This window comes from Hypanus sabinus, chromosome 8 (assembly GCF_030144855.1).
Source record: "Hypanus sabinus isolate sHypSab1 chromosome 8, sHypSab1.hap1, whole genome shotgun sequence".
Classification (NCBI taxonomy): Eukaryota; Metazoa; Chordata; class Chondrichthyes; order Myliobatiformes; family Dasyatidae; genus Hypanus; species Hypanus sabinus.
Window position 1 is genome coordinate 138,704,835 of NC_082713.1, and position 25,291 is coordinate 138,730,125.

Sequence of the window (25,291 nt, forward strand, 5' to 3'; positions counted from 1 at the left end):
GCACGGGAGCGGTCTGTCACTGGATGGAACTCGGGAGCCTCTGTTCTTGAGCCCGGCGCTGACGTCACTGCACCACCAGCTGACTGGAATGGGGGGGGGGGCAGGGTCAGGGCGAATCTTGCCAAGAAAATTTTAAATCAAATACAAAGTTACACACTCAACATAGTGTCAACGGCAATGACTTAAAATGGCGGACGGCGTTGTAATCCGACTTAAAATAGCAGACAGCGTTCTCCTTCCTCGTTTCATAAGTACAGGTTGTCCATAAGCCAGACGTTCGTAACCTGGGGACTACCTGTAGTACAACACACCATAGTTTCTCTTGCATGACATAATATTTAAGAAAAGTAACCCTTCTGAAAAATGTAATGCAGAAACTTTCACATGACAGAGCATAGGGAATTTAGGTTTTTAAACTAAGAATCTATTATCTGTTATCACAAACTATCTTTATAAGAATTATATTTTCTCAGTGAATGAACTTTGATACTTTAAATCATCACTCCACAACCAATCTAGATATTTTACACCATTTCTGCACAAGTATTTTAATTTTTTTTTGTTTAGTGTATTTAACAGCATCTACCTGTGAGTTTGATGTCTCTGGAACCCGCCTTCCAGTGGAATTCAAATTGCTCCCTGTCAGTTTACTTGTTGTCTGGAGGTTGATAGGGGCCATCTGTGGAGGATCTGTACTAGCCGTCTTCTGTCCATTAATGTGTGCAGTAACCATGGTGATGGGATTCTTGGATGGCACCACTGATATTGCGATGCTCTGGTTAGGTGCCTTGATGAGTGAAATAGGTTTGGTGCTCCCAACAGGACAACTTCTCACTGCAAGCTTCTGAAAGAGAATAAAGAAAGTTTCATTTTTTTTAAATGCTTAAATGTGTACATTCAGCTGATGAAAAATTAGTGAAAACATTTACATTAACTTGCATGAATTTTATCATGGCCAAATAAAAGGAACTTGTTACATACACCTGTTAGGGTGCATTCTCCAGATACCTTGAGGTAACCCGTAGCCTTCAGCCAGGAGCAGATGTCATCAGGTGGGTCCCAACCTTCACAGAGTGTTTTGACCCTTAACCACGACACTCTCCAGTTGGTGGGCAGGCAGTGGTGGCCAAACCACTGCTCATCTGCTCGTGGCTTCCAGCTAACCTCCTCTCGCCCACTCCAAATCCAAGAGGCTCGTTCTGCCTCTTTCCCCCATTCTACGAGCTGCTTGGAGTTTTTGTAAAGACTTATTGCATTAATTTGACCCAATATTAATTAAGACAGTACAGTTAACTTAATATTACAAAAATAAAAGGACACATTTCGAGTCCAGTCAGTCTTCACTCAGCTATTGGGATAAAAAAAAATGTTTTAAACAGACAGCGCTTGAAGTTAAGAGAGACCCAAATTATACTTGGGTAGCACAGTGACTAGTGCTTGATCTCAACCTTAAGTGATACTAGTGTAGAGTTTGTAAGTCTCCCCTGTGCTCAAAAGATTCATCTTGATACTCTGGCTTCTTTTCATAGTACCCCTAAAAATAAGCTGGTAAATTAAATGTCTAGTTAAATTGTTTGTAGTGGATGATCAAAATCAAGAGGTTTTGTGCAGTCTTAAGTTTTCAACTGAGACTGCCTTTCAGAAGAGAGCCCAAAACAAAAATGCCTTATCTTTTATGAGAGTAAATGCTGCAAGAGATCATTCCAACGTGGTTTCACTGTAACTTTACGACTGGGTCTCTTGACCAATAAGACTGAAAGAGTACAGGGAAAATTTACAAGGATGTTGTTGGGACTTGAAGACCCAACTTGATGATAGGGAAAAGTTAATAGGTTAGTACTTTTTCCTCCCAGAGCATAGGAGAATGAGGAGAGATTTGACAGAAATATACAAAATTTTGAGTGCTATAGACAGGGGAAATTCAAGCAGGCATTTTCCACAGAGGAAAATACACAAAATGCTGGACTCAGGACTCGAAAGGAAGGAGGAAGATGCCAGATTAAAAAGGTGGAGGAGAAGGAGGATAGTTCGAAGGTGATTCTAGTTATCATTCATAAGGCCAGTGATGTTGTGGGGGTGAACTGGACTCACTGACAGTGGTGTCTGAAAAGAGGATGCTGTCCAAGTTGCATGCTATCTTGGACAATATCTCCCATCCACTCCATAATGTACTGGTTAGGCACAGGAGTACATTCAGCCAGAGACTCATTCCACCGAGATGCAACACTGAGCATCACAGGAAGTCATTCCTGCCTGTGGCCATGAAACTTTACAACTCCTCCCTTGGAGTGTCAGACACCCTGAGCCAATAGGCTGGTCCTGGACTTATTTCCACTTGGCATTATTTACTTGTTATTATTTAATTATTTATGGTTTTATATTGCTACATTTCTACATTATTCTTGGTTGGTGCGACTGTAACGAAACCCAATTTCCCTCGGGATCAATAAAGTATGTCTGTCTGTCTGATAGGTCAAGCCAGGTGGATAGGAAAAGAGCTGGAGAGGAACTGGGAGAGGAAGGTGGACCACAGGAGAAAGGGAAGGAGGAGAACCAGAGGGAAGTGATAGGCAAGTGAGAAGAGGTAAGAGGCCAGGGTGGGAAACAGAAGGAAAGGGAAAGAGGATGGGATATCTTTTAACCAGAAGGAGAAATCTGTATTCATGCCATCAGGTGAGAGGCTACCCAGACAGAATTTAAGGTGTTGCTCATGCACCCTGAGTATGGCCTCATTGTGGCACAAGAGAAGGCCATGGGCCAACATGTCGAAATGGGAATTAAAATGTTTGGCCTCTGGGAAGTTCTGCTTTTGGTGGATGGAATGGAGGTGCTCGACGAATCTGTACCCCAATTTACGACAGGAGTCACCAACATAGAGGAGGCTGCATCAACAGTGCCAGGCACAATAGACAATTCAGCAGATTCACAGGTAAAGTGGTGCCTCACCTAGGAGGACTGTTTGGGGCCCTGAATGGAGGTGAATGGGCAGATGCAGCACTTGGGTCACTTGCATGGGCCTTTTTCTGTGATGCAGTTGCTATTACCAGAGGGAATGGCTTTGCTAAACATATACATTTTAAACTACCCCTCAGTTTTCTAAATAAAAAATATAAACTGTTAAGATAGCTTAGTTTCATAATTTTAAAATGGAAATGTAAGTATTACAATATAGCTTCAAATATGCTTTATCATTTAATATGCCTACTCCTTTGATTTGTGTGCTTTCCTGACTCTATTCCATTAGTACGTGGGGTTCTTCTATAAATAACGTGAGTTGCAACCCAAAGAAACCTCATATTATACAAAATCACATTACTAAGAACAATCATTTTAAGAGGGAAAAAAAACATAAAAGCAAGAGAGTTTCAGATTTGCAATCAATTCGCAAGGTGAAAGGTAAGGTCCAAGGGATTCTACCTGGGAGGAGGTGGGGTGAGAGTAGAAGTGCAGAAATGCAAAATATGCAAGTGAGAGATTAAACAACCACTGTCGAGGGAAAGCGAAGTTTCCTGCAAATGATTTCAGATGTCCTGGATGGCAATAACATCTTAATAACAGATGCAGCAGACAAGGAGAAACTGTGACACCAGATTGGTGTCCTTATAAGACAGAGGATGGAAGTGGTCTACCATAGTTAAGTTATTGGTAAACTGAGGGTTTATAGTAGATGTTATAAGATAGCCTGTGCCTTGAGAAGACAAAGAGATCAAGGAAGGGGAGAGAGGTGGCAGAAACAGCACAAGTGAACTTGACGGTGGGGTGGAAGGTACACAGAGATGCTGCTTGTCCCACTGAATCCCTCCAGCAGTCTTTTTTTTTTGCTCTGGGAATAAGAACTGCTTTTGGAAAAGAAGTCATATCCAACCATGGGGTGTCACAGTAGTGTAGCAGTTATTGCAATGCTATTGCAGCTCAGGACTTCGGCATTCGGAGTTCAATCACGGCGTCCTCTGGTTCTCTGTAAGGAGTCTCAGAATGTTCTCCCCGTGGAATGTGTGGGTATTTCCCAGGTGCTTCAGTTTCCTCCCAGTCCAAAGACATACCGGGTACATTATCTAGTCATTGTAAATTACCCTGTGATTAGGTTAGGGTTAAATCGGTGACATCAGGGGTTGCTGGATAGCATGGTTCAAAGGGCCTATTCTGCATTATATCTCTAAATCAAATTAATGAATTAAATAAAATCTGGTTGAAAAACTTAAGCTTACAGCTGATTTGCATTCAGCCACAATCATAAATATTCCATAAGACTAAGAAATAGGAGCAGAATTTGGCTATTCAGATAATTAAGTCTGCTCCATCAGTCAATAATGGCTGATTTACCTTCACTTCCAACCCCATTCACCTTCCTTCTCTCCATAACTTCTGATATAGTCACTAACCAAGAACCTATCAACCTCTGCTTTAAATATACTCGATGGTTTGTCCTCCACAGATAACCATGGCAATAAACTTCACAGATTCACCACCCTCCAGCTATAGTTGTAGAATACACCTACTGGAGTTCAAACAACACACACAAAATGTTGGTGGAACACAGCAGGCCAGGCAGCATCATTTGCAGGAAACTTCGCTTTCCCTCGTCAGTGGTTGTTGAATCTCTCACTTGCATATTTTGCATTTCTGCACTTCTACTCTCACCCCACCTCCTCCCAGGTAGAATCCCTTGGTTTCAGATCCCAGGAGAAGCATTGTCAACGTTTCAGGCCGAGACCCTTCATCAAGACTAACTGAAAGGAAAGATAGTAAGAGATCTGAAAGTAGTGGGGGGAGGGGGAAAGGCGAAATGATAGAAGACCAGAGGGGGTGGGATGAAGCTAAGAGCTGGAAAGGTGATTGGCGAAAGTGATACAGAGCTGGAGAAGGGAAAGGATCATGGGACGGGAGGCCTCAGGAGAAAGGGGGGGGGGGGGGAAGCACCAGAGGGAGATGGAGAACAGGCAAACAACAAAATATGTCAGGGATGGGGTAAGAAGGGGAGGAGGGGCATTAACAGAAGTTAGAGAAGTCAATGTTCATGCCATCAGGTTGGAGGCTGCCCAGCCTGTGTATAAGATGTTGGTCCTCCAACCTGAGTTTGGATTCATTTTGACAGTAAAGGAGGCCATGGATAGACATATCAGAATGGGAATGGGACATGGAATTAAAATGTGTGGCCACTGGGAGATCCTGCTTTCTCTGGCGGACCGAGCATAGGTGTTCAACGAAACGGTCTCCCAGTCTGCGTTGGGTCTCACCAATATATAAAAGGCCACACCGGGAGCACCGGACGCAGTATACCACACCAGCCGACTCACAGGTGAAGTGTCGCCTCACCTGGAAGGACTGTCTGGGGCCCTGAATGGTGGTGGGGGAGGAAGTGTAAGGGCAGGTGTAGCACTTGTTCCGCTTGCAAGGATAAGTGCCAGGAGGGAGATCGGTGGGAAAGGATGGGGGGACAGGTGGACAAGGGAGTCGCATAGGGAGCGATCCCTGTGGAAAGCAGAAAGAGGGGGGGGAGTGAAAGATGTGCTTGGTAGTAGGATCCCGTTGGAGGTGGCGGAAGTTACGGAAAATTATACGTTGGACCTGGAGGCCGGTGGGGTGGTAGGTGAAGACAAGGGGAACCCTATCCCGAGTGGGGTGGCGGGACTGGCACCTCCTCCCTTTCTTACCCCATCCCTGACAATATTTAGTTGTTTGCCTGTTCTTCATCTCCCTCTGGTGCTTCCCCCCCCCCCCCCCCTTCTCCCAAGGCCTCCCACCCCACGATACTTTCCCTTCTCTAGCTCTGTATCACTTTCGCCAATCACTTTCCAGCTCTTAGCTTCATCCCACCCCCTCTGTTCTTCTATCATTTTGCATTTCCCCCTCCCCCCAATACTTTCAAATCTCTTACTGTCTTTCCCTTCAGTAAGTCCCGACGAAGGGTCTCGGCCTGAAACGTCGACAGTGCTTCTCCTTATAAATGCTGCCTGGCCTGCTGTGTTCCACCAGCATTTTGTGTGTGTTGTTTGAATTTCCAGCATCTGCAGATTTCCTTGTGTTTGACCTACTGGTGTTACTTGGACACGTCTTCAGTGATGAACCCGGGGTCATAGGATGTTTTGGGTCTTTAGTCATCAGACACCCTTGCCCAGGTGACCCAGCAAGGAGTGATCAGCCCCTGACTTGTGTCCAAGTGGCGCACTAATTCATGGATCTTGCCTCCGGATCCACGGCCACCGCGAGGCCTTTTCAGAAGCCTCCAGAATGTTCTCAGTGACTCTTCTGCACTGCAGTCCTTTTACTCCAAGGAGTTTAAGAGTCCACTGTAATGAACAGCCAACTAAGCCCCAGCACCCAGCTTCGACTGGCCTCTCCAGCCATTGCTCCAGCATTCTGCACCAACATTTGTGTATTTAGCCCTCTTGTACTCGTTGGCCTCTTCAATCCGGTCTTCCAAGGGGACAGTGAGTTCCAGCAGGACCACTTGCTTTGTAGACTCCGATATTAACAATGTGTCCGGGCACAGCTGAGTAGCTGCGATGATCTCTGGGAACCCGAGCTGCCTTCCCTAGGTCGACTTTAAGCTACCAGTCCCGTGCAGTGGCAAGTAGTCCTCCTAGGCTGATGTTGAGCCTTCTCTCCTGCTCTAATAAAGGTGATGGACTGTTTGGGAGTGTGCTGATTTTTGCTGTCTTGAATCACTGTGCTGATTGCATTGCCATAGACCATAGACCTTGGACCTTGGGATCTCAGGACCTCATGGCGCTAGCAGTATCACCCTTCCCTCCAATGCCTTCGGGGCAGCAACTGAGGATGTACTCCAAAGTGCCCCTCTTCTGGCACAGTTGGCATGCTGGAGTGTTTGCCATGCCCCACCTGAGCAGGTTGGCCGGGTTTGGGACAACATCATAGACTGACTGGATGAGAAACTTGGTGCGCAACGGTTCGGCTCTCCAGAGCTCTGTCCAGGAGAACTTGCACAAGGTTCTGCATGCTCCCATCTAGTCCAGGCGCCCTGTTTGTACATGCCAACCATCTTGCTGTATCGTTCCTCCTCCACTTCTGCTCGTATCTCATCCTGAACCAGTTGACGCTTCTCCTTTCCGCAGGTTTTGTCATAGCGTGGTTTGGGAAAACAGCCCAGTCCTGCCTGCCCCACCACCACAGTGCCTACCAAAATGTTGTGCCGCAGCCGTGCCTTCGCTCTGTCGACAGCTTCCTGTGCCTGCCACTTCCTTCTCATCTCCATTCTGAGATGAGAGATTCTTCTACTGAGGCTATGCCCTCTGGTTCTGAATTCCTCCACTACTGAAAATAACCTCTCCACATGCACTCTATCTAGGTCTTTCAAAATTTAGACGATTTCAATGAAACCCAAACCCCACCCCCCACCCCCACCACTACCAATTCTTCTAAGCTCTAGCAAGTACAGGTGACGAGCCATCAAAAGCTCATGTTAACCCTTTCATTCCCAAGATCATTCTGGTGATCTTCTGGTGATTCCTCAGAAACCACTTTAATGCCAACACATCCTTTCTTGAAGCCCAAAACTGCTCATAATAGTATAAATGCAGCCTGACCAATGCCTTACAAAGCCTCAGCATTACATCCTTGTTTTTATATTCTTGTCCTCTGTAAATGAATGCTAACATTGCACACATTTTCCTTACTACTGAATGTTGTGTGAAATCAGTTCCATGGGTGACGAACACAAGGTTATGGGTTTGGCGAATGGAGAGGAGACATTCACTATTGGTAAGTAAGTTACCCATTTATTTACAGTCCAAGACAAACATTAAACATTTCATAAATTGTTCAAGTTCCATTCAGTTACAAATACATATCTAGAGTGTGCACCCAGGCCCTTTCTTATTGCAGCACACTACCATTGTTTCCATGGCATCATCTGCAAATTGGTCCACAATGACTCAGAGACCAAAAAGAGGCTGGATGCATTCAGCACACTCTACCTGCACCAAGACATCATCAACCAGCAGAGACGCTAAGCAGCAGCCAATGGGAAGGTTGTAATGCTCCTTAAATGGGCCAGTCCTTGGGTAGCATGGAGGAGTGGCTTTTCAGGAACAGTTAAGATGGATACTTTCTGCAACACCGATTCTGCATGCAAGTTAACCTATAGGGAAGTCTATATTAAGACTCCCAAGTCCTTTGGCATCTGCAAATTCTTAAATTTCTCTCCATTGGTTAGAGACCAATCTATGCCTTTATTCCTTCAACCAAAGTGCATGACCATACACTTCCCTACAAGATATTCCAACTGCTACTTCTTTGCCCATTCTAATCTGTCAAAATCCTTCTGCAAATTCCCTGCTTCAACATTACCTGCCCCTCCCACTCAAACCTGGTCACAATGCCATCACTTCCATCATCCAGATCATTAACATATAATGTGAAAGGAAGCAGGTCCCATCCCCAATCTCTACAGAACACCAATATTTACCAGCAGCCGATCAGAAAAAGCCCCTTTTATTGCCACTTTTGGACTTTTGTCAATCATCCAATCTTCCATCCATACTGGCATATTACAGGGAAAAAAATTGTAATATATAATCTGGTTCTGTGCCTAATATGACTTGCATTAGTTTTTAGAAATTTGTGCTCTACGATATTCTGATCCCATTGCTTATCTATCATTACTCTTTCCTCACCGATCAAAGCAATCATATGAAAAAATACTTCTGGCAAGTAAAGCACCTTTGTTATTAGGAGAGGCTGTTGTTTCCAATCTACACCAATCCACTATATGCAAAACTTTCCAATTGCTCCAGCAAAGGAAACTATAGTCGTCATATCAGTTTTACAAATGAAATCCACTGGAGTTGGAATTTACTATGAAACTCTGGTATTCTGGAGAAAACTAGCTGATGGAGGTCAACATGAGGAATGCAGCATTCAGGAAAAAAAGGTACTCCATTTTTGTATTGAGGTTTTGGTTAATTGGGAATTCTAGAAAAACTTGATCAGCTCGTGCCAGTAAGATGGCATTGTAGGTCATCTTTTTGAAATGAAAAGATTCTTAAATGGAAAAGATAAATGAAAAAATAAGAGTATTGGCTCAAGTTTTTAAATCTTACTTGAAATTAAAATATCAATACACAAAATAGATTCTGTGCAGGTGAAAACAGTATTCAATGTAGAAACATACACACGTTGGAATGGAAAATAGTTATGCTAAATGGTCATCTTCTCAAATTATTTTCATTCATTTCTGAACAGTATATCACTAATAAATTACTTTTGCTTCAACTGTTCTCACATGAAATTCACTGTGATGATGCCTGGGATAGGAATAAATCTCAACTCTCATATGATGCTGATTACTGTGTACTTAGCTTCATGTAAGAGTTTTATAGTTTTCTTCCTTTCTCATTAGACCATTCTGCAAATAGATTAGTTTTATAATTGCATTAAAATTTTGTATAACTCACTTTAATCTACTACTTTCGACATGCACTCTCTACCCAATTCTCAAACTCAAATCCTAAACAAACTGATCCTTGTTCTTTCAACAGATTTTCTCGAAGTCTCCCACCTCTCATTCCCAATTAATTCCTTTATTTATAAAATGCTCTTTCCTTTTAAGCTATTTTATACATTTCACTAGGAAGTATAGAGAATGCTGCATAAATTCAATTTGTTATTCCCTAAGTCCTTTACGTGAAAATTTAAACTACATTGAAGTGAAGCAGGAGACTGTGGAGATGGGCCAAGTTCAGAATAGCTCCTATTTTTAACGAGGACAGTCTGATTTAAAAGATCAAGACACTGCTCCCATACCCGATCAATCACAATTATATAGATTGTCCCATAATCAGAAACTACAATATAATTTTTTTTAAACTTTAGGAAAACAGACACAGATTGAAAATGCTGACTTCAATAAGATCACCAAAGGGGCCCCCAAGGATTCTCCCAAACTGAACTTTGAAACTTGGCTGTTCTAAAAACACCATGCAAGCTTTCAATATATGCATATGAAGATAAAATTATTTTCATCTATATAAACCCATGACACTAAATAAAATAGACAGCGGCAATTTTTCTTCACTCAAGTATGAATTCATTTAAAAGATGTATCTGGCAATGTACTGCTTTTTGGCAACAAAGTCATAATTCACTTCACAACGTTAAATTTCATTCTTCAATCATCTTAATTCAACCAACAGAATTATGGAAATACTGAAAAATAAAACAGAAGACAAATTTGAAAAAAAAAATGCAATTTTGCTGGGAAGTGCATATCCATCCTGGAAATGTCTTCATCATCTCAATGTTATGAGACAATTTCATCCTTTAAGTACTTCTGTCCTAAGGACATCCAGACTGCTATTCTCTTTCACCAAACCTTGGACAAGAAGCTTCCACAGCTGGATTACATCAGCACTGAATGCTCAAATTCTCCTCATTGCAGAAGTAGCAGCAATTCCTCCTTTCAATCTCAAATATTTGTCTCAAAAGGTCAGCAATATTTTTCATATCCCACTAAGAAGCTTTTCTTCTGCTCTGGAATCCAAGGGAATTTATAGTTACTGTGGTGACCCACTTTCCAGCGCACTCGAACCGGCTCACAAAATGGCACGCGCCGGCAGAGAGGCCGGCCCCAAAAAGGGCACCAGGCCTTCTTCACCAGCATGGGGAAAAGCCCGCATGCAGGAAGGGACTATGAATATGCACCCCCTTCAGCATTCCCGCCCAGGGAGGGCAGAAACCAGAAGGCTTAAAAGCGAGGCCGCGAAGTTTGAATAAATTTCTTTTACGCAACTACAACTCACCGTCTGCGTGTCGTTATTTCAACGCTGTGTGTAGCACACCGCTACAATTGGTGAACCCGACGGCCCAAACGATACTTGGACCGAAGATGAACGACGCCGCATCTGTTCATGCAGTTTCGTTGAAACTGCCAAGCTTCTAACCGCTGCGACCTCACCTATGGTTCCAACAAGCAGAAGCCCAATTCCACATTCGGCAGATAACCTTGGATTCCACAAGTTACTACTACGTGGTGAGCTCCCTCGACCAGGAGACAGCTGCCCAGGTTGAGGAGTTCATACAGTTGCCCCCAGAGGACAACAAATACACAGCATTCAAAGCCCTGCTCATAAGGACTTTTGGACTCCCACGGCGCAAGTGAGCTGCCCGCTTACTGCACCTGGATGGTTTGGGAGACAGACCGTCGTCAGTATTAATGAACGAGATGCTGGCCCTGGCTGAAGGACACAAGCCCTGCCTCATGTTTGAGCAGGCGTTCCTAGAGCAGCTGCCCGAGGACATACGCCTGCTGCTGTCCGAAGTGGATTTCAGCGACCCTCGGAAGGTGGCGGCCCAGGCAGATGTGCTGTGGAAAGCCAAGAAGGAGAGTGGGGCGTCCGTCACACATATCACCAAGCCACACGCCCAACAGCGGACCAGACCAGGCCCAGCAGCAGAGTCCACAAAACCCAGAGGCAGGAGTGCGGAAGCTAACAAACAATGGTGCTTCTACCACCAGCGGTGGGGCACAGAAGCCCGCCGCTGTAGCCCACCCTGCAAATTCCCAGGAAACGCTAGGGCCCAGCCACCACTGATGGCTACGGCAGCTGGCCATCAGGATAGCCTCCTGTATGTCTGGGACAAACAGTCGGGACGCCGTTTTTTGGTCGACACTGGAGCCGAGATCAGCAACTTACCTCTAACAAGTTATGAAACCCACAAAAAAGACTGGGAACCACCCTGAGGGCCACAAATGGCAGCACAATATGGACCTATGGCACCTGTACGGTGCGACTACAGTTCGGCTCCAGCCAGTTCACGTGGGACTTCACACTGGCTGCCATGGCCCAACCACTCCTGCAGGGCGGATTTTTTGCGAGCTCACAACCTGCTGGTCGACCTGCCGAGGCAGAGACTGGTCCACGCCGAGACCTTTCAGACGTTCTCCCTGGGTGTAGCCAAGTTGCCAGCCCCACACCTAGACTCCATCACGCTGTCCAACAATGAATTCACAAGAGTCCTGGCGGATTTCCCATCGGTTCTGGCACCGCAGTTCACAGCAACCATGCCCAGACACGGAGTACAGCACCACATCCAGACCCAGGGACCACTCCTCCACGCCCATGCTCAAAGGCTTCCCCCAGACAAGCTCCAACTGGCGAAGGAGTTGTTCAAGAGGATGGAGGAATTGGGGATCATACGGCGATCCAACAGCTGATGGGCCTCCCCCCTGAACATGGTGCCCAAAGCAACAGGGGGCTGGAGACCATGCGGTGACTACCGCAGGCTGAACGAGGCAACAACACCGGACCGCTGCCCTGTGCTGCACATTCAAGACTTTGCAGCAAACCTGCATGGCGCACGGATCTTCTCCGAGGTAGACCTCATCCGGAGATACCATCAAATCCCGATGCATCCAGACGACGTCCCCAAAACAGCTCTCATCACCCCGTTCCGCCTTTTCGAGTTCCTCCGCATGCCATTCGGCCTAAAGAATGCCGCACTGACGTTCCAGCAGCTCATGGACGCAGTGGGACGCGACCTGGATTTTGCATTCATTAATCTGGACAACATCCTCATAGCCAGCAGTAGTCATTAGGAGCATCTGTCCCACCTCCATCAACTCTACGCCCAACTGAGTGAATACTGCCTAACAATCAACCCAGTTCAGACTCGACACCATCGACTTCCTGGGCCACAGGATTACTAAAGACGGGGCAACCCCTCTGCCAGCCAAGGTAGATGCGGTCCACCACTTCCCCCGGTCCAACACACTCAAAGGTCTGCAGGAATTCGTGGGTATGGTGAATTTCTATCACCGCTTCCTCCCCTCAGCAGCCCAAATCATGCGCCCTGTTAACCCTGATGTCGGGTAAGGGCAAGGACATTACCTGGGACAAAGAGGCCACAGCCGCTTTCGTTAAAACCAAAGAAGCCTTGGCAAACGCCGCGATGCTAGTGCACCCAGAACAAACGTCCCTACCACCCTCACAGTGGATGCATCCAACACAGCAGTCCGTGGAGTGCTGGAACAACTTATCAAGGGTCGCTGGCGACCCCTGGCGTTCTTCAGCAAACACCTACTACCACCCAAACTCAAATACAGTGCTTTTGACCAGGAGCTGCTGGCACTATACCTGGCAATCCGGCACTTCAGGTACTTCAGGTACTTCTTAGAAGGTAGGACCTTCACTGCGTTCAGGGACCACAAACCGCTCACCTTTGGATTCACGAAGGCGTCCGATCCCTGGTCATCCTGCCAGCAGCGACATCTGTCCTACATCTCCAAATACACGACGGACGTCCGGCATGTCTTGGGAAAGGACAACGTCGTGGCAGACGCAATATCCAGACTTACCATCCAGGCCCTGTCCCAGGGGGTGGACTATGCTGCGCTGGTGGAGGCGCAGCAGGCAGACGATGAGATCCCTAGTTACAGAACTTCAGTCTCCGGTTTGCAGCTCCAAGACTTCCCCGTAGGCCCAGGTGAGAGGACCCTACTGTGTGACATAGCTACTGGCCAACCTTGCCCCATCATCCTGGCAGCATCGAGTATTCAACTCCATTCACAACTTAGCGCACACCTCCATCAGGACAACCGTTCGGATGGTCTCCAACAGGTTTGTTTGGCATGGACTCCGCAAGTAGGTCAGTGAATTGGCCAAAACGTGCATGCAGTACCAAACAGCCAAGGTGCAGCGGCACACCAAAGCCCTGCTGCAGCAGTTCCACCTCACCCGCCGGTGTTTCGACCACATTCATGTGGATATCGTGAGGCCTCTACCCGTGCCGCGAGGAGCACGGCACCTCCTAACTATCGTAGACTGGTTCACAAGATGGCCAGAGGCAGTCCCGCTCACTGACACCACCTCTGAATCCTGCGCCTGAGCAATGACTGCAACCTGGGTATCTCACTTTGGTGTACCGGCCCACATTACCTCTGATAGAGGCGCCCAGTTCACCTCCAGCCTGTGGTCAGCTATGGCCAGCCTTTTGGGAACACGGGTGCACCACACAACTACCTACCACCCACAATCGAACAGACTAGTGGAGCGTTTCCACCATCACCTGAAGTCAGCTCTCATGGCCCTCCTGAAAGGGCCTAACTGGGTGGACGAGCTTCCCTGGGTCCTGCTCGGAATCCGCACGGCGCCCAAAGAGGCTCTGCACACCTCGTTGGCCGAATTGGTGTACGGCACACCCCTGGTCGTCCCAGGAGAGTTCATACCAGCCCCAAGGGGCCAGGAGGAAGAACCCGCAGCAGTCCTGGACAGACTACGTGAGAGGCTCGGCAACCTGGTCCCCATACCCACTTCACAGCATGGACAGAGCCCGACCTGCGTACCCAAAGACCTGCAGAACTCTAAGTTTGTTTTTGCACGCTGGGGCAGACATCGGGCACCGCTACAGCGGGCCTACAAGGGGCTGTTTAAGGTGATCAGAAACAACGGGTCCACATTCGTATTGGACATTGGGGGGGAAAGAGGAGGTTTTCACAGTGGATCAACTCAAACCGGCCCATGTGAACTTGGCGCAGCCAGTTGGGGCTCAGGCGCCGCGGCACAGAGGCAGACCTCCCAAACAGAGACCGACTCAGACTGTGGACATTGAGGGGGTGTATCGCCGGTTCTGGGGGGGGGGGGGGGGGGGGGTTATGTGATGACCCACTTTCCAGTGCACTCGAACCGGCTCACAAAATGGCGCGCGCTGGCAGAGAGGTCAGCCCCAAAAAGGGCGCCAGGCCTTCTTCACCAGCAAGGGGAAAAGCCCACGGGCGGGAAGGGACTGTGAATATGCGCCCCCTTCAGCATTCCCGCCCGGGGAGGGCGGAAACGGAAGGCTTAAAAGCGAGGCCGCAAAGTTTGAATAAATTTTTTTACGCAACTGCAACTCACCATCTACGTGTCGTTATTCCAGCGCTGTGTGTAGCACACCGCTATATTACCACTAACAACAGAGCTGTACAGCGCAGTTAAACAAATCAATAAACATAAACAAGGAGAAGGAAGCCACCGTGCCCCTCAAAGCTATTTTGAAGCTTACTAAAATCATGGCTGTTCTAATTGCAATCTCAGTTCAGCATTGCTCTCTACTTTCACCTCCTTCCCCCGCCCCCCCCCCCCCCCCACATTCATCCAAATTTTATACAAATGATGAAAATCTGTGGTCCCAGCATCAATATTTATGGCATACCACTCGATCCATCTTGCCGAACAGTAAACAACATTTTTATGTATTGTTTCTAATATATCTGAATAAATACATACAGGTTTCCCCTGCTATCCGAAGGTAGAGCGTTCCTATGAAACTGTTTGTAAGCCAAAATGTCGTAAAGTGAAGAAGTAATTACCATTAATTTATATGGGAAAAATTTGAGCATTCCCAGACCCAAAAAATAACCTACCAAATCATACCAAATAGTACACAAAACCTAAAATAACACGAACATATAGTAAAAGGAGGAATGATATAATAAATATACAGCTATATAAAGTAGAAATATTGTATGTACGGTGTAGTTTCACTTTTCAACTGTACTTCAACTGTACTTCTTCCTATAGATGCTGCCTGGCCTGCTGTGTTCCCACTAACAACAGAGCTGTACAGCGCAGTTAAACAAATCAATAAACATAAACAAGGAGAAGAAAGAATTTTGTGTATGTTGCTTGAATTTTCAGCATCTGCAGATTTCCTTGTGACAGTGAGCCAAAATCGATTTGGAGAGGAAAAAATTTCAGCACATACATGCATGTGCACGTACATGCCTACGCATGTACATGCGTATGCACATACACGCATGCGCACACAACTGCCCGCACAAGGCTTCACGGTCATGGTAATCTTCTCAGGTACACACACGTATAAAGCAGGCGTCTTTTTTTCATAAAAACAAAAATCTTCCTTCCTTGGTTAGCGAAAACAGGTACTAGTGCAGGTTTTTCATTAGTACCTGTTTTCACTAACCAAGGAAGATTTTTCATAACAGCGAGCTGTTGTAAAGTCAACGTTTGAAAAACTGGAGCCACCTGTACCCAAATTTATTCCACAAACAACTATATAACTAGCAAAATGTGCCATGGTATTTGGCAGAAATATAATCAAAACTTGACAGATCAAAAAGATACGAAAGCAGACGACATATTAAGAGTGGTCTGAATGTATTTACTTATCTGTGAGTAGACATGCACCAACACATGCATGCACTCATTTGTTTTCGTACACATGTATATACGTGCATGTCAATATGCTTCACAGGTATATAACTTGGCTCGAATAACATTTTAAAACTGTTAGGCATATTCAATCGGTTAGCCAATAGCAACAGTCCAGAAACCAAATCAGAATTAATGTTTCAGGACAATGTCTTTTTATGAGCAATTGACCTGAAATGTTAACTAGTAATTCAAACTCAAAGGAATATCGTTGGGTCAAATTATTCCAAGTATGAATTAGAATTACAGTCAGGCAGTTAAGTATATAATTTCTGATTAGCAAGTGCCTCCATAACAAGTTGAATAGTACATTCAAAAGGCAAAATAAACATTTAAGTAGCATTGAAGGAAATAAATTTATCTAATACATGGCCAGCTCATACTGATATTTTAGGCCCTTCAGACAAGCCCTAAACAAAAGTTCAAAAAGGTCTATTTTCACTCCAAAGTTAACCAATCTCTTCTGCTACAGGTCATTTAAAGACTAGACACAAAGATGTGCAAGAATGATTTGTACTGATTCCATTTTATAAGCATATCCATATATCAGACAATATATCCTAAGGAAATTATTTAATGCTGTCATATCTTGTACACAGATGAGTACCAACAAATACAGCATCCTAAACACAAATACAGTTCAAAAGCTGATGTCACTGTATGTTATTTAACTTCAATGATAAACTTTGTTGTAAACTGATTTTGATGCAATGAAAAATAAACACTGTTTCCGAGATTAACTAAGCAGCAACTGTCACCAAGTAGGTCATAATAAATTAGTAATCAGCAGCCAGTGAACAACTGCCCAGAGGCAAAGAAAAGGACATTCATTCAGCATATCACGTTAACAACTGCTCAATGTATCAGTTACTTGCAACACAAAAATTCACAAAAATCAAACGAACAATTAAAATGTCATTTTCGTCAGAATGCTAGAAGAGCTCTCAGTTTAGGTTCAAAAATCCCTAGAAGTTTTGGAAGGTAAAAATCTGGCAGCAAGGCTATGACTTTATGGAATAATAAAGCATGAATGAGGAACTGAATGGCCTAATCCTACTTTATTTCTTATGTTTTCACTGTTGGTGGAAAAACGATCATGACTACATTAAGATAGCAGTTGCATCCAATCAAATTACACAAGAGAAAATGAGTTGGCAGGGTGGTCAAAAGGGAGGTTAAAAAAATTAAAAGAGAAATGAAGTTCAGGAGAGGTAAAGTTAAAAAGATAAAGCCAAAAGCTAGATGAGTCATTGATGGGGAGAGCAAGGAGGAGGGAACCAGAGAGTTGCAATGCCCAGGCTGCATCCAGACTGCAAGCAGCAAGCTCAAACCCACTGTTCAATGATGGCAAGCAAATAAATTCCACGCTTAGACCTTCACTGTATCAGGAATTAGAGATTCTGCAGCACCAGATGGTGGCAAATAGCTTCTAAAAAAAGTTGCATCTTCAAATACATCCATGAGAATAACATAAGCTACCTTGGCATCAAGAATCCAAAAGTATGAGCCTGGACAAACTGGGAGGCATTTCCAGTATGTTCAACATCCAAGACTGTGTGAGTCTCTCAAAGTACTGACAGAAAAAAAAGCCTCCAATCCAAAACACTGATCTGTTTTCTCTTCCTATAAATGCAGCCTGACCTGCTGAGTATGTCCAGCATTTTCGGTTTTTATTTTAGATTTCTGACATCTATATCTTTTAAAATATTTTCACTTAGATCTTATCAATACCCATTAATTGACACATCAATTAGAAATATATTGCCAGCCCTTAAGGTTGCAGGCCAAAATCTAGTTGTGGCACTAGGATTGGAAAGGACTTGAATTTGATTCAGGACAGCATGTACCAGCTTCTCCAGGGACTATACAAGCCAAACAATTAGGGATGGCTTTGCCAGTGATAGCAACGTGCCATAAATTGGGGAAAAATAATGGAAGTCAATATTATTAAGATTATCCTTTACAACTTGCTATAAAAGGATATTCTCCAAGAATAAAAGAAAAGAAGTGGTATTGTAAACAAATTATTTAGACAGAATGTGGTTAAAGTAGCAAAGACAAATCAAAGTTGAGGGTATTGTCATATCTGTGCACTAGTACATGATGCACAGGTGTAATGAAGAACTTACAGCACATAGCATCAGATAGGCAGTTTTTACAACAAAAATAAATTAAATACACTATACATAATATTTTAACAGGAAAGAACACAATTAGAACAAAAAAATCCACCATAAAACAAGGTATTGCTCTGCTGTTGTGATTAGAGTTGTGCAAATTGGTTCAAGAACAAAATGGTTGAAAGGAAGTGGATATTCTTGAACCTGATGGTGTGGAGATTCAGACTTTTGTACTTTCTGCCCGATGGTAGCTGCAAGAACTGGCATGGCCCAAACGGTAGGAGATTTTTTTGTTAAATTTGAGTCTTTCATAGAGAGTCATAGAAAAGTACAGCACAGATACAGGCATTATAGTCCAACAAGTTCACACCTACCCAGCTAGACTCAATTTGCCGCATTCGATATACTTTAAAGCCACATCCTGAATTGACCTACCCAAAGTGTTTCTTAAAGTATGTCATTTTACCAGCCTTAACCACTTCCTCTGGTGACTCTTTCCATATATTCACCACCATTCAATGTGAAGCTGACTCTCCGCTCTCCTCAAAGTCTTTCCCCTCACCCTAAATCTATGCCCCTGGCTTTGATCTCCTCTAACCTAGAGAAATGTTTTTATCTATGTCTCTCAGAATTTTAAACTTTTTTTTGAAGTCACCTCTCATTCTCCTACATCAAGGAATAAAGACCTGACCTGGCCAACCACTCCCTGGAACTAAGGCCCTCTACTTCCGGAAACATCCTCACAAAGCTTTCCTACACTGCTTCCAATTTAACTGCCATCTTTCCTATAACAGGGTGACTAAAACTATACATAGTACTCTAAGTGTGGCCTCACCAACAACTGCAACGGAACATACTCAGTGCCCTGACTGATGAAACACAGTGTACTGAACGCCAAACTATTTGGGCATCATTACATTGACAAGCAGAAAAATTCTATTCTGGCAGGATTCCTAAACCACAGAATAAAATTTCATTAACTCCCTCCACCTAGAATTCCAACTCTGAGATAAATCCTGATTCAAATAAAAATATTTCCTATCATTACATGATTTATATTTACCAGTAAATCTCAAACTAATGCAGTAAAATGATAGGCATCCTTCATTGGTATGTAAAAACAATCGTAACAATAAAATACCAACTTGATAACAGTCCCATTACATTTTCAGGGAAAGGGAAGATAAACTGATAAATGCCCATAATTCCTCAAGGCATAGTGAAACAATCTTTCAATAGTTTTTGTTTATATAAAGGAAGCATGGAACACAAAAAGCACAGCAATGCTTGAAGATTATTGTTTTCCTACAAATCCCTTGAAGTTAATTCTCATGAATTATCTCTCCTCTCACAAATGTTTTGATGGCTTCAAAATCTGCTTTGATCAGTAAATAAAAAAAAATAACATTTCCAGAGCTGCACAAGGGCTGCGAGGTGACACACAGCTCCATGGACCTAAGATAGATCTTGACCTCTGATGCTTTTGAGAGGAGTTTGCATCTTCCCATGGATTTTGATCTCATGCACCAGTTTCCTCTGTTGGATCTATGTTTATTTTCTGATCCATAGGATTCTTCTGGGTGTCAGAATTGACAAGCAGTCTGAATTTCAAAATTTCAGTTTATTTTAGAGTACATATAAATGCTAAGCAAACTAAATAAAGAACTGAGAAATGACACTAAGAGGTGTATGGATACAAAGATAAAGGAATAAAGAAGCCAAAACGGTTCCTCTGAAAAATCCATCACTCTTATAGATAAGGGGAATTTCTTAGATAGCAAATAAACTAGTTAACAGACTACATAATTTAAAACAATTACATCATGTGGGTAATGTGCTGATACTTAGCCAATGAAAAAGCTGCTAAACCATCAGTTTAATTGCTATACTACTTTCCGCCAGTGAGTGGGAATGACCCACCACATAGTGAAAAAAAAAGTGGTTTCCAACACCTCCCATGTTCCAAAAACATTTTGGAAAGCTAACTGCTGTAAATGCCCTGGATAAGATTTCTATCTCTGTGCTGTGAGGTAGCTTATTTTAGCAATTCTCTGTAAAAGCAGTGTGTCCTGCTGGTAAGAGTGATAGGATAAAGATAAGGATTCACACTGTCCAACATAAGAATGTTGTGTCAAGAGTGAGATGGCATGGAACATTGAGAGTTGGGTGGGAAGATTTTTCTGAAGGACAGTAGTCTGGTTTGGGTTTTCTTTTGGGGAGAGGTGCAGAGAAAAGGGCAGAGGAGGTTCCAAAGGTTGATTCCAGAGGTGAGAAGATTTGGCCTATGAGGAGAGATTGAGTCACCTGGGGCTATGCTTGCTGGAACTCAGAAGAGTTATTAGAGAGCTTACAGAAACATAAAATTATCAAAGGGATGGATAAGATAGAGGCAGGAAAGCGGTTTCCACACTGTAAGGGAGACTAGATTTAGACGACACAGCCTGAAAATTTTAGGGCAAGAAATATAGCACAGAGATGAGGAGAAACTTCTTTTCCCAAAGATTAGTGGAATTCTCTGCCCTGTGAAATAAATTAATATATTTAATTCATTGATAAAGATCCAGTGCGGAATAGGCCTTCCAGCCCTTCAAGCCACGCCGCCCAGCAATCCCGATTTAACCCTAACCTTGTCACAGGACAATTTACAATCAGCAAATAATCTACTAACCAATACGTTCCTGAACTACAAAAGGAAATGCAGCACCTGGAGCATCCCATGTGGTCCACGGGAAGGATGTCCTTACAGATAATATCAGAAATGAGCCCTGATACATCGAGCTGTAATAGCATTGTGCTAACAGCTATGCTACTGTTGCGCAAAAAATGGAGGCTACTCATTAAATATATTTATTAAGACAACAGTTACATAGATTTTTGGGTAGTAAGGGAATCAAGGGTTATGGGGAAAAGGCAGGTAGGTGGAGCAGTGTTCTTGGCCAGAACTCCACGATCTTATTGAATGATCAAGCATGCATACCAGTTCTATGCAGGAAGCAACAAATTCTTCCCACCCTTCAGCCCTTTCACCACAGTAGCCAAATTTTCTTTTAAATAGGGCACTCAGCAAAAAGGTATCAACTTTTGTTATTAACAAACAGGATTACTCCTCTCCTTTATAATCCTTTGTAACAGATATTGAATAGAATTATAAGGAACGCTGGCACCAGAGTAAAAAGCAAACTAACACTCTTGCCTCAACAAGAAAAATTATGTATCTAAATGGATGTTCTTCAAGTTCCATGAAATTAAATCAAAGCAATTTTGCACACATTCAGGTTAAGAGATCACGAAGTTTAATTAGATGAAAAGATGAACTACATTGGCTCTATGACAGTTTATGCTTTCCAAAGTTAATTGCAAAAGACAGCGAGTAATACGTCAACACACCAGTATCAAAGACTTACAAAAATATTCTAAAATTCATGTGAAGTACAAGAGATTGCAGACATAGTTGATATGTAATGATAAAAGAGTACAAGGACAGAAAGTTTACACCAAGGTGAAAAGCTTCAATTAATCCCCCACAGAGGAAAAAAAAATCTGGGATTGATTCCAAGATCACTTCTATCCTTTTGTTAAGGTGCCCTGTGGTAGTGAGATACCCTACAGTGATATATAATCCAAAGTCCTCTTAATTATTTAGTCATATTACAGTTTTGTAGTTTATATTTGAAGCCAGCCAGAAATTAAAATTAAACTTGTATTTATAATACATTCTCATTTCTAAATTGATTCAAATTGAACACCCGGACTCATGGTGGCAACTTATTTTTAAAAAGTGCATGATTTTTCTTCACTGGTCAAATTTAAGTACTCATAATGCAAATTAGTTTATGTAAAGCTAACCTTCTAGTCCACATGGCTCAGCATTTTAACATCTTAACCTGCTAAGCATCAAATAGATTCACAAAATAGGCTCTGTTTAACCTCAAATGGCAACCAGTAGCTCAAGTACTTTTTAAAAAAGAGACAATTAAGCAGATTAATATTCAATATTGACAAATTAATTGTCATGTACAAGAAAATCTACAAACTGTTCAGCAAAGTGGCAATCACATTAACCCTGCTTCCTTGAAGGAAAAGATCCATGATTTGAAAAGATAGCATGAACTGACTAGAAGGAAAGCAAATAAAGTTTTACCTTCTCTGTACATTTGAGAATAAAAGAATACTAATTTTCCTCATGAACATTTGTTAAAAGCAAAGAATGGTGGCTGCTGTTGATTAAAATATACAAATACTTGTCAAGTTAACGATTTTGGATGAAGTCCAATGTTAAATTTCATGAAAGTCTTCAAGTAACATTACAAACAGAAAAATACTGTCAGAACAACACACTACTTTTAAAATTGTATTTTAATCCACATTAATCTATTTAGCCTACAATACTTAAATGCGTTAATTACAGCAGTAAAACATCTATTATGGATACCAATACTCAAGGAATAAAAATATTTCTGGCAATATTTATGACCTTATTAAACAGCATCACCAAACTGCTAATTAATCAAGATACACAATTTGGTTGTACATAAGTTAAGCTACCTTCAGAATCTCTGCAGTATATTAACAGGAAAACAATGTAATATCATGTTTTGGCATGCAACAGTACAAGTCAGAATGCTTATGCAGTAAGCAATATTCACAAAGTAACTCATCATTAAACATTTTATTATGTGGTCAAAAGCAACAAGAAGCTATTTTCCATTCCACTGCAATTCAACTATAATAATGGAAGCTGTCTCACAACAATGTCAGATGCCACCCAAGGTCTTTATAAATTTAATTTCCCTACACATCTCCACGATACAAAGTTATCAATGCAAGTTTTTTTTTCATTTATACTAAATACAAGCCATTATTACTTTTAATTGGAAAGCCATTTCAAAGCAGTTAAATCTCATGTACAGAGTTAGACTCGACATACTTAGTCTAAACATGTCCAACTAATGCCATCTACTGGTGTTTCACTGTCAGAGTATTACAACTGCTCCATTTATATTTTTACAATAATTTAAAGGGCTTATTGTCTACCCTTTTGACAAGTGAATATACTTACCTTCAAAACTGATAGGAATAAACAAGGATCTCATTATACCCATACTTGTCAATTAATCAAGAATTGATTGGAATACTCTCAAAAATTGTCACCACTAAAGACACTAAACATGAACAGGAACAGCTTGCAGTTACTAGGCATCTCAAACATTTCAGCTTATCCATTGGAACGCTGATAAAGTTTGGATTCAGCACAGAAAACATTCTTGATGTGATGCAATAAGTTGTACAGGAATGGTTGTCCTAGTTGTAACAGGAATGGTGCTCCAAAGGCCATGCAGAACAGTTGGTCACACACCAGCTTCATTAAGTCTGAAAAAACTTGTAGCAAGTCATCTAAAATAATGCATCCCTTAATATTTATTTTAATAGAATTATTTCAAAAAACATTTCAAGTTAATATCCTGTCCATAATACAATTATCTCAGCTTTAAACATTTTAAATTCATGCCAACTTATTACTGTGGGGCAGCACAGCTACATGAGCAGCGGCCTCACAGTGCTAATGACAGGGGTCAATTATTATCTCTTATGCTATCTCAGTGGAGTTTGTATGTTCTCTCCCTAATAACTCCATTTTCCACCAGGTACTCTGGATTCCTCACACATGCCAAAGAACTGCAAGACTACAGGTTAGCTGGCCAGTTTAAATTGCCTCCAGAGCATAGGTGAGTAGCAGAACCGGGGGGGAGAGGAACGGACATCAATGGTAAAATGGGTTGATAGGTGAATAGGTTAGTGTATTAGTGAGGGAACAGGAACCTACATAGACTTCAGACTTAGGTCATCATCATAATTTAAAGCATTACCAACCATTAAATGTATTGAGTTTACAATGTAATGCAGGGAATTAGTGCTGAGAAAGCAATGCAATTGCAGAAAACTTGGGACAATTTGGAAGAATAGGCAAAAAAGTGGCAGATGGAATCAAATTATCAAAATGGGGAGAAGGTTCAAACATCAGAGTTGCAGAGGGACTTAAGAGTCCTCATACAAGACTCCCAGAAGGTTAATTTATGGGTTGAGTCTGGGGTAAAGAAGGCAAATGCAATGTCAGCATTCATTTCAAGGGGAATACAATATAAAAGCAAAGAAATAATGCTGAGCCTTTATAAGACACTAGGCAGGCCGCACTTGAGTACTGTCAACAGTTCTCAGTCTGATATCTCAGCAAGGATGTTTTGACATTGGAGAGTCCAGAGGAGGTTCACAAGGATGATTCTGGGAATGGAGATTAATGTATGAGGAGCATTTGGCAGCTTTGGGCCTGTACTCACTGGAATTTAGAAGAATGCATAGAGATCTCTTTGAAACCTGCCAAATGTTGAAAGGACTAGATAGGGTGTATGTGGAGAGGATGTTTCCTGTGGTGGGGGTTATCCAGAACTAGACAGCACAGCCTCAAAATTGAGGGGTGATCCTTTAGAACAGAGTTAAGGAGGAATTTTTTTTAACCAGAGAGTCATGAATCTGTGGAATGCTTTGCCACAGACGGGATTGGAGGCCAAGTCTATGAATATATTTAAGGCGGAAGCTGATCTTTCCTGATCAATCAGGGCATCAAAGGATATGGTGAGAAGACAGATATATGGGTTGAGTGGGTTCTGGGATCAGCCATGATAAAATGACAGAACAGTCTCGATGGGTTGAATGGCCAACTTCTGCTCCCATGTCTTATTGTCTTCTCTGTAGTGTGCATATGGTTATCCTGTTCTCATAAGTGTCAAGTAGCAATTATCAAATTAGTTGATAATTAGTTATCAAATAGTTGAAGGAAAATCAATGCAAATCCTACTTAAGGTAGCATGGGACATGGAGTTAAAGAAAATTCACACAATGATCAGTTTTGCTTCTTAGTGATGCACAATGGAAAGAGGTGCTCTCAACACATCCTTTTTATTTTTGAGCAACACTTGGAATTAACATTGAGGTACAATTCCCAAA

The 25,291-nt window shown here is 42.8% G+C and overlaps 1 protein-coding gene across 3 annotated transcripts in view; it reads right to left on the reverse strand.

Moving 5' to 3' along the window:
• The window catches only part of phf21b (PHD finger protein 21B), a 158,665-nt gene that overhangs the window by 100,093 nt on the left and 33,281 nt on the right, over positions 1 to 25,291 (reverse strand). For all 3 annotated transcript variants that reach the window (XM_059977981.1, XM_059977982.1, XM_059977980.1), the window contains exon 5: positions 587 to 844. In XM_059977981.1, the coding sequence (XP_059833964.1) occupies positions 587 to 844 (258 nt within the window). The remainder of the gene's footprint in view (positions 1 to 586; positions 845 to 25,291) is intronic.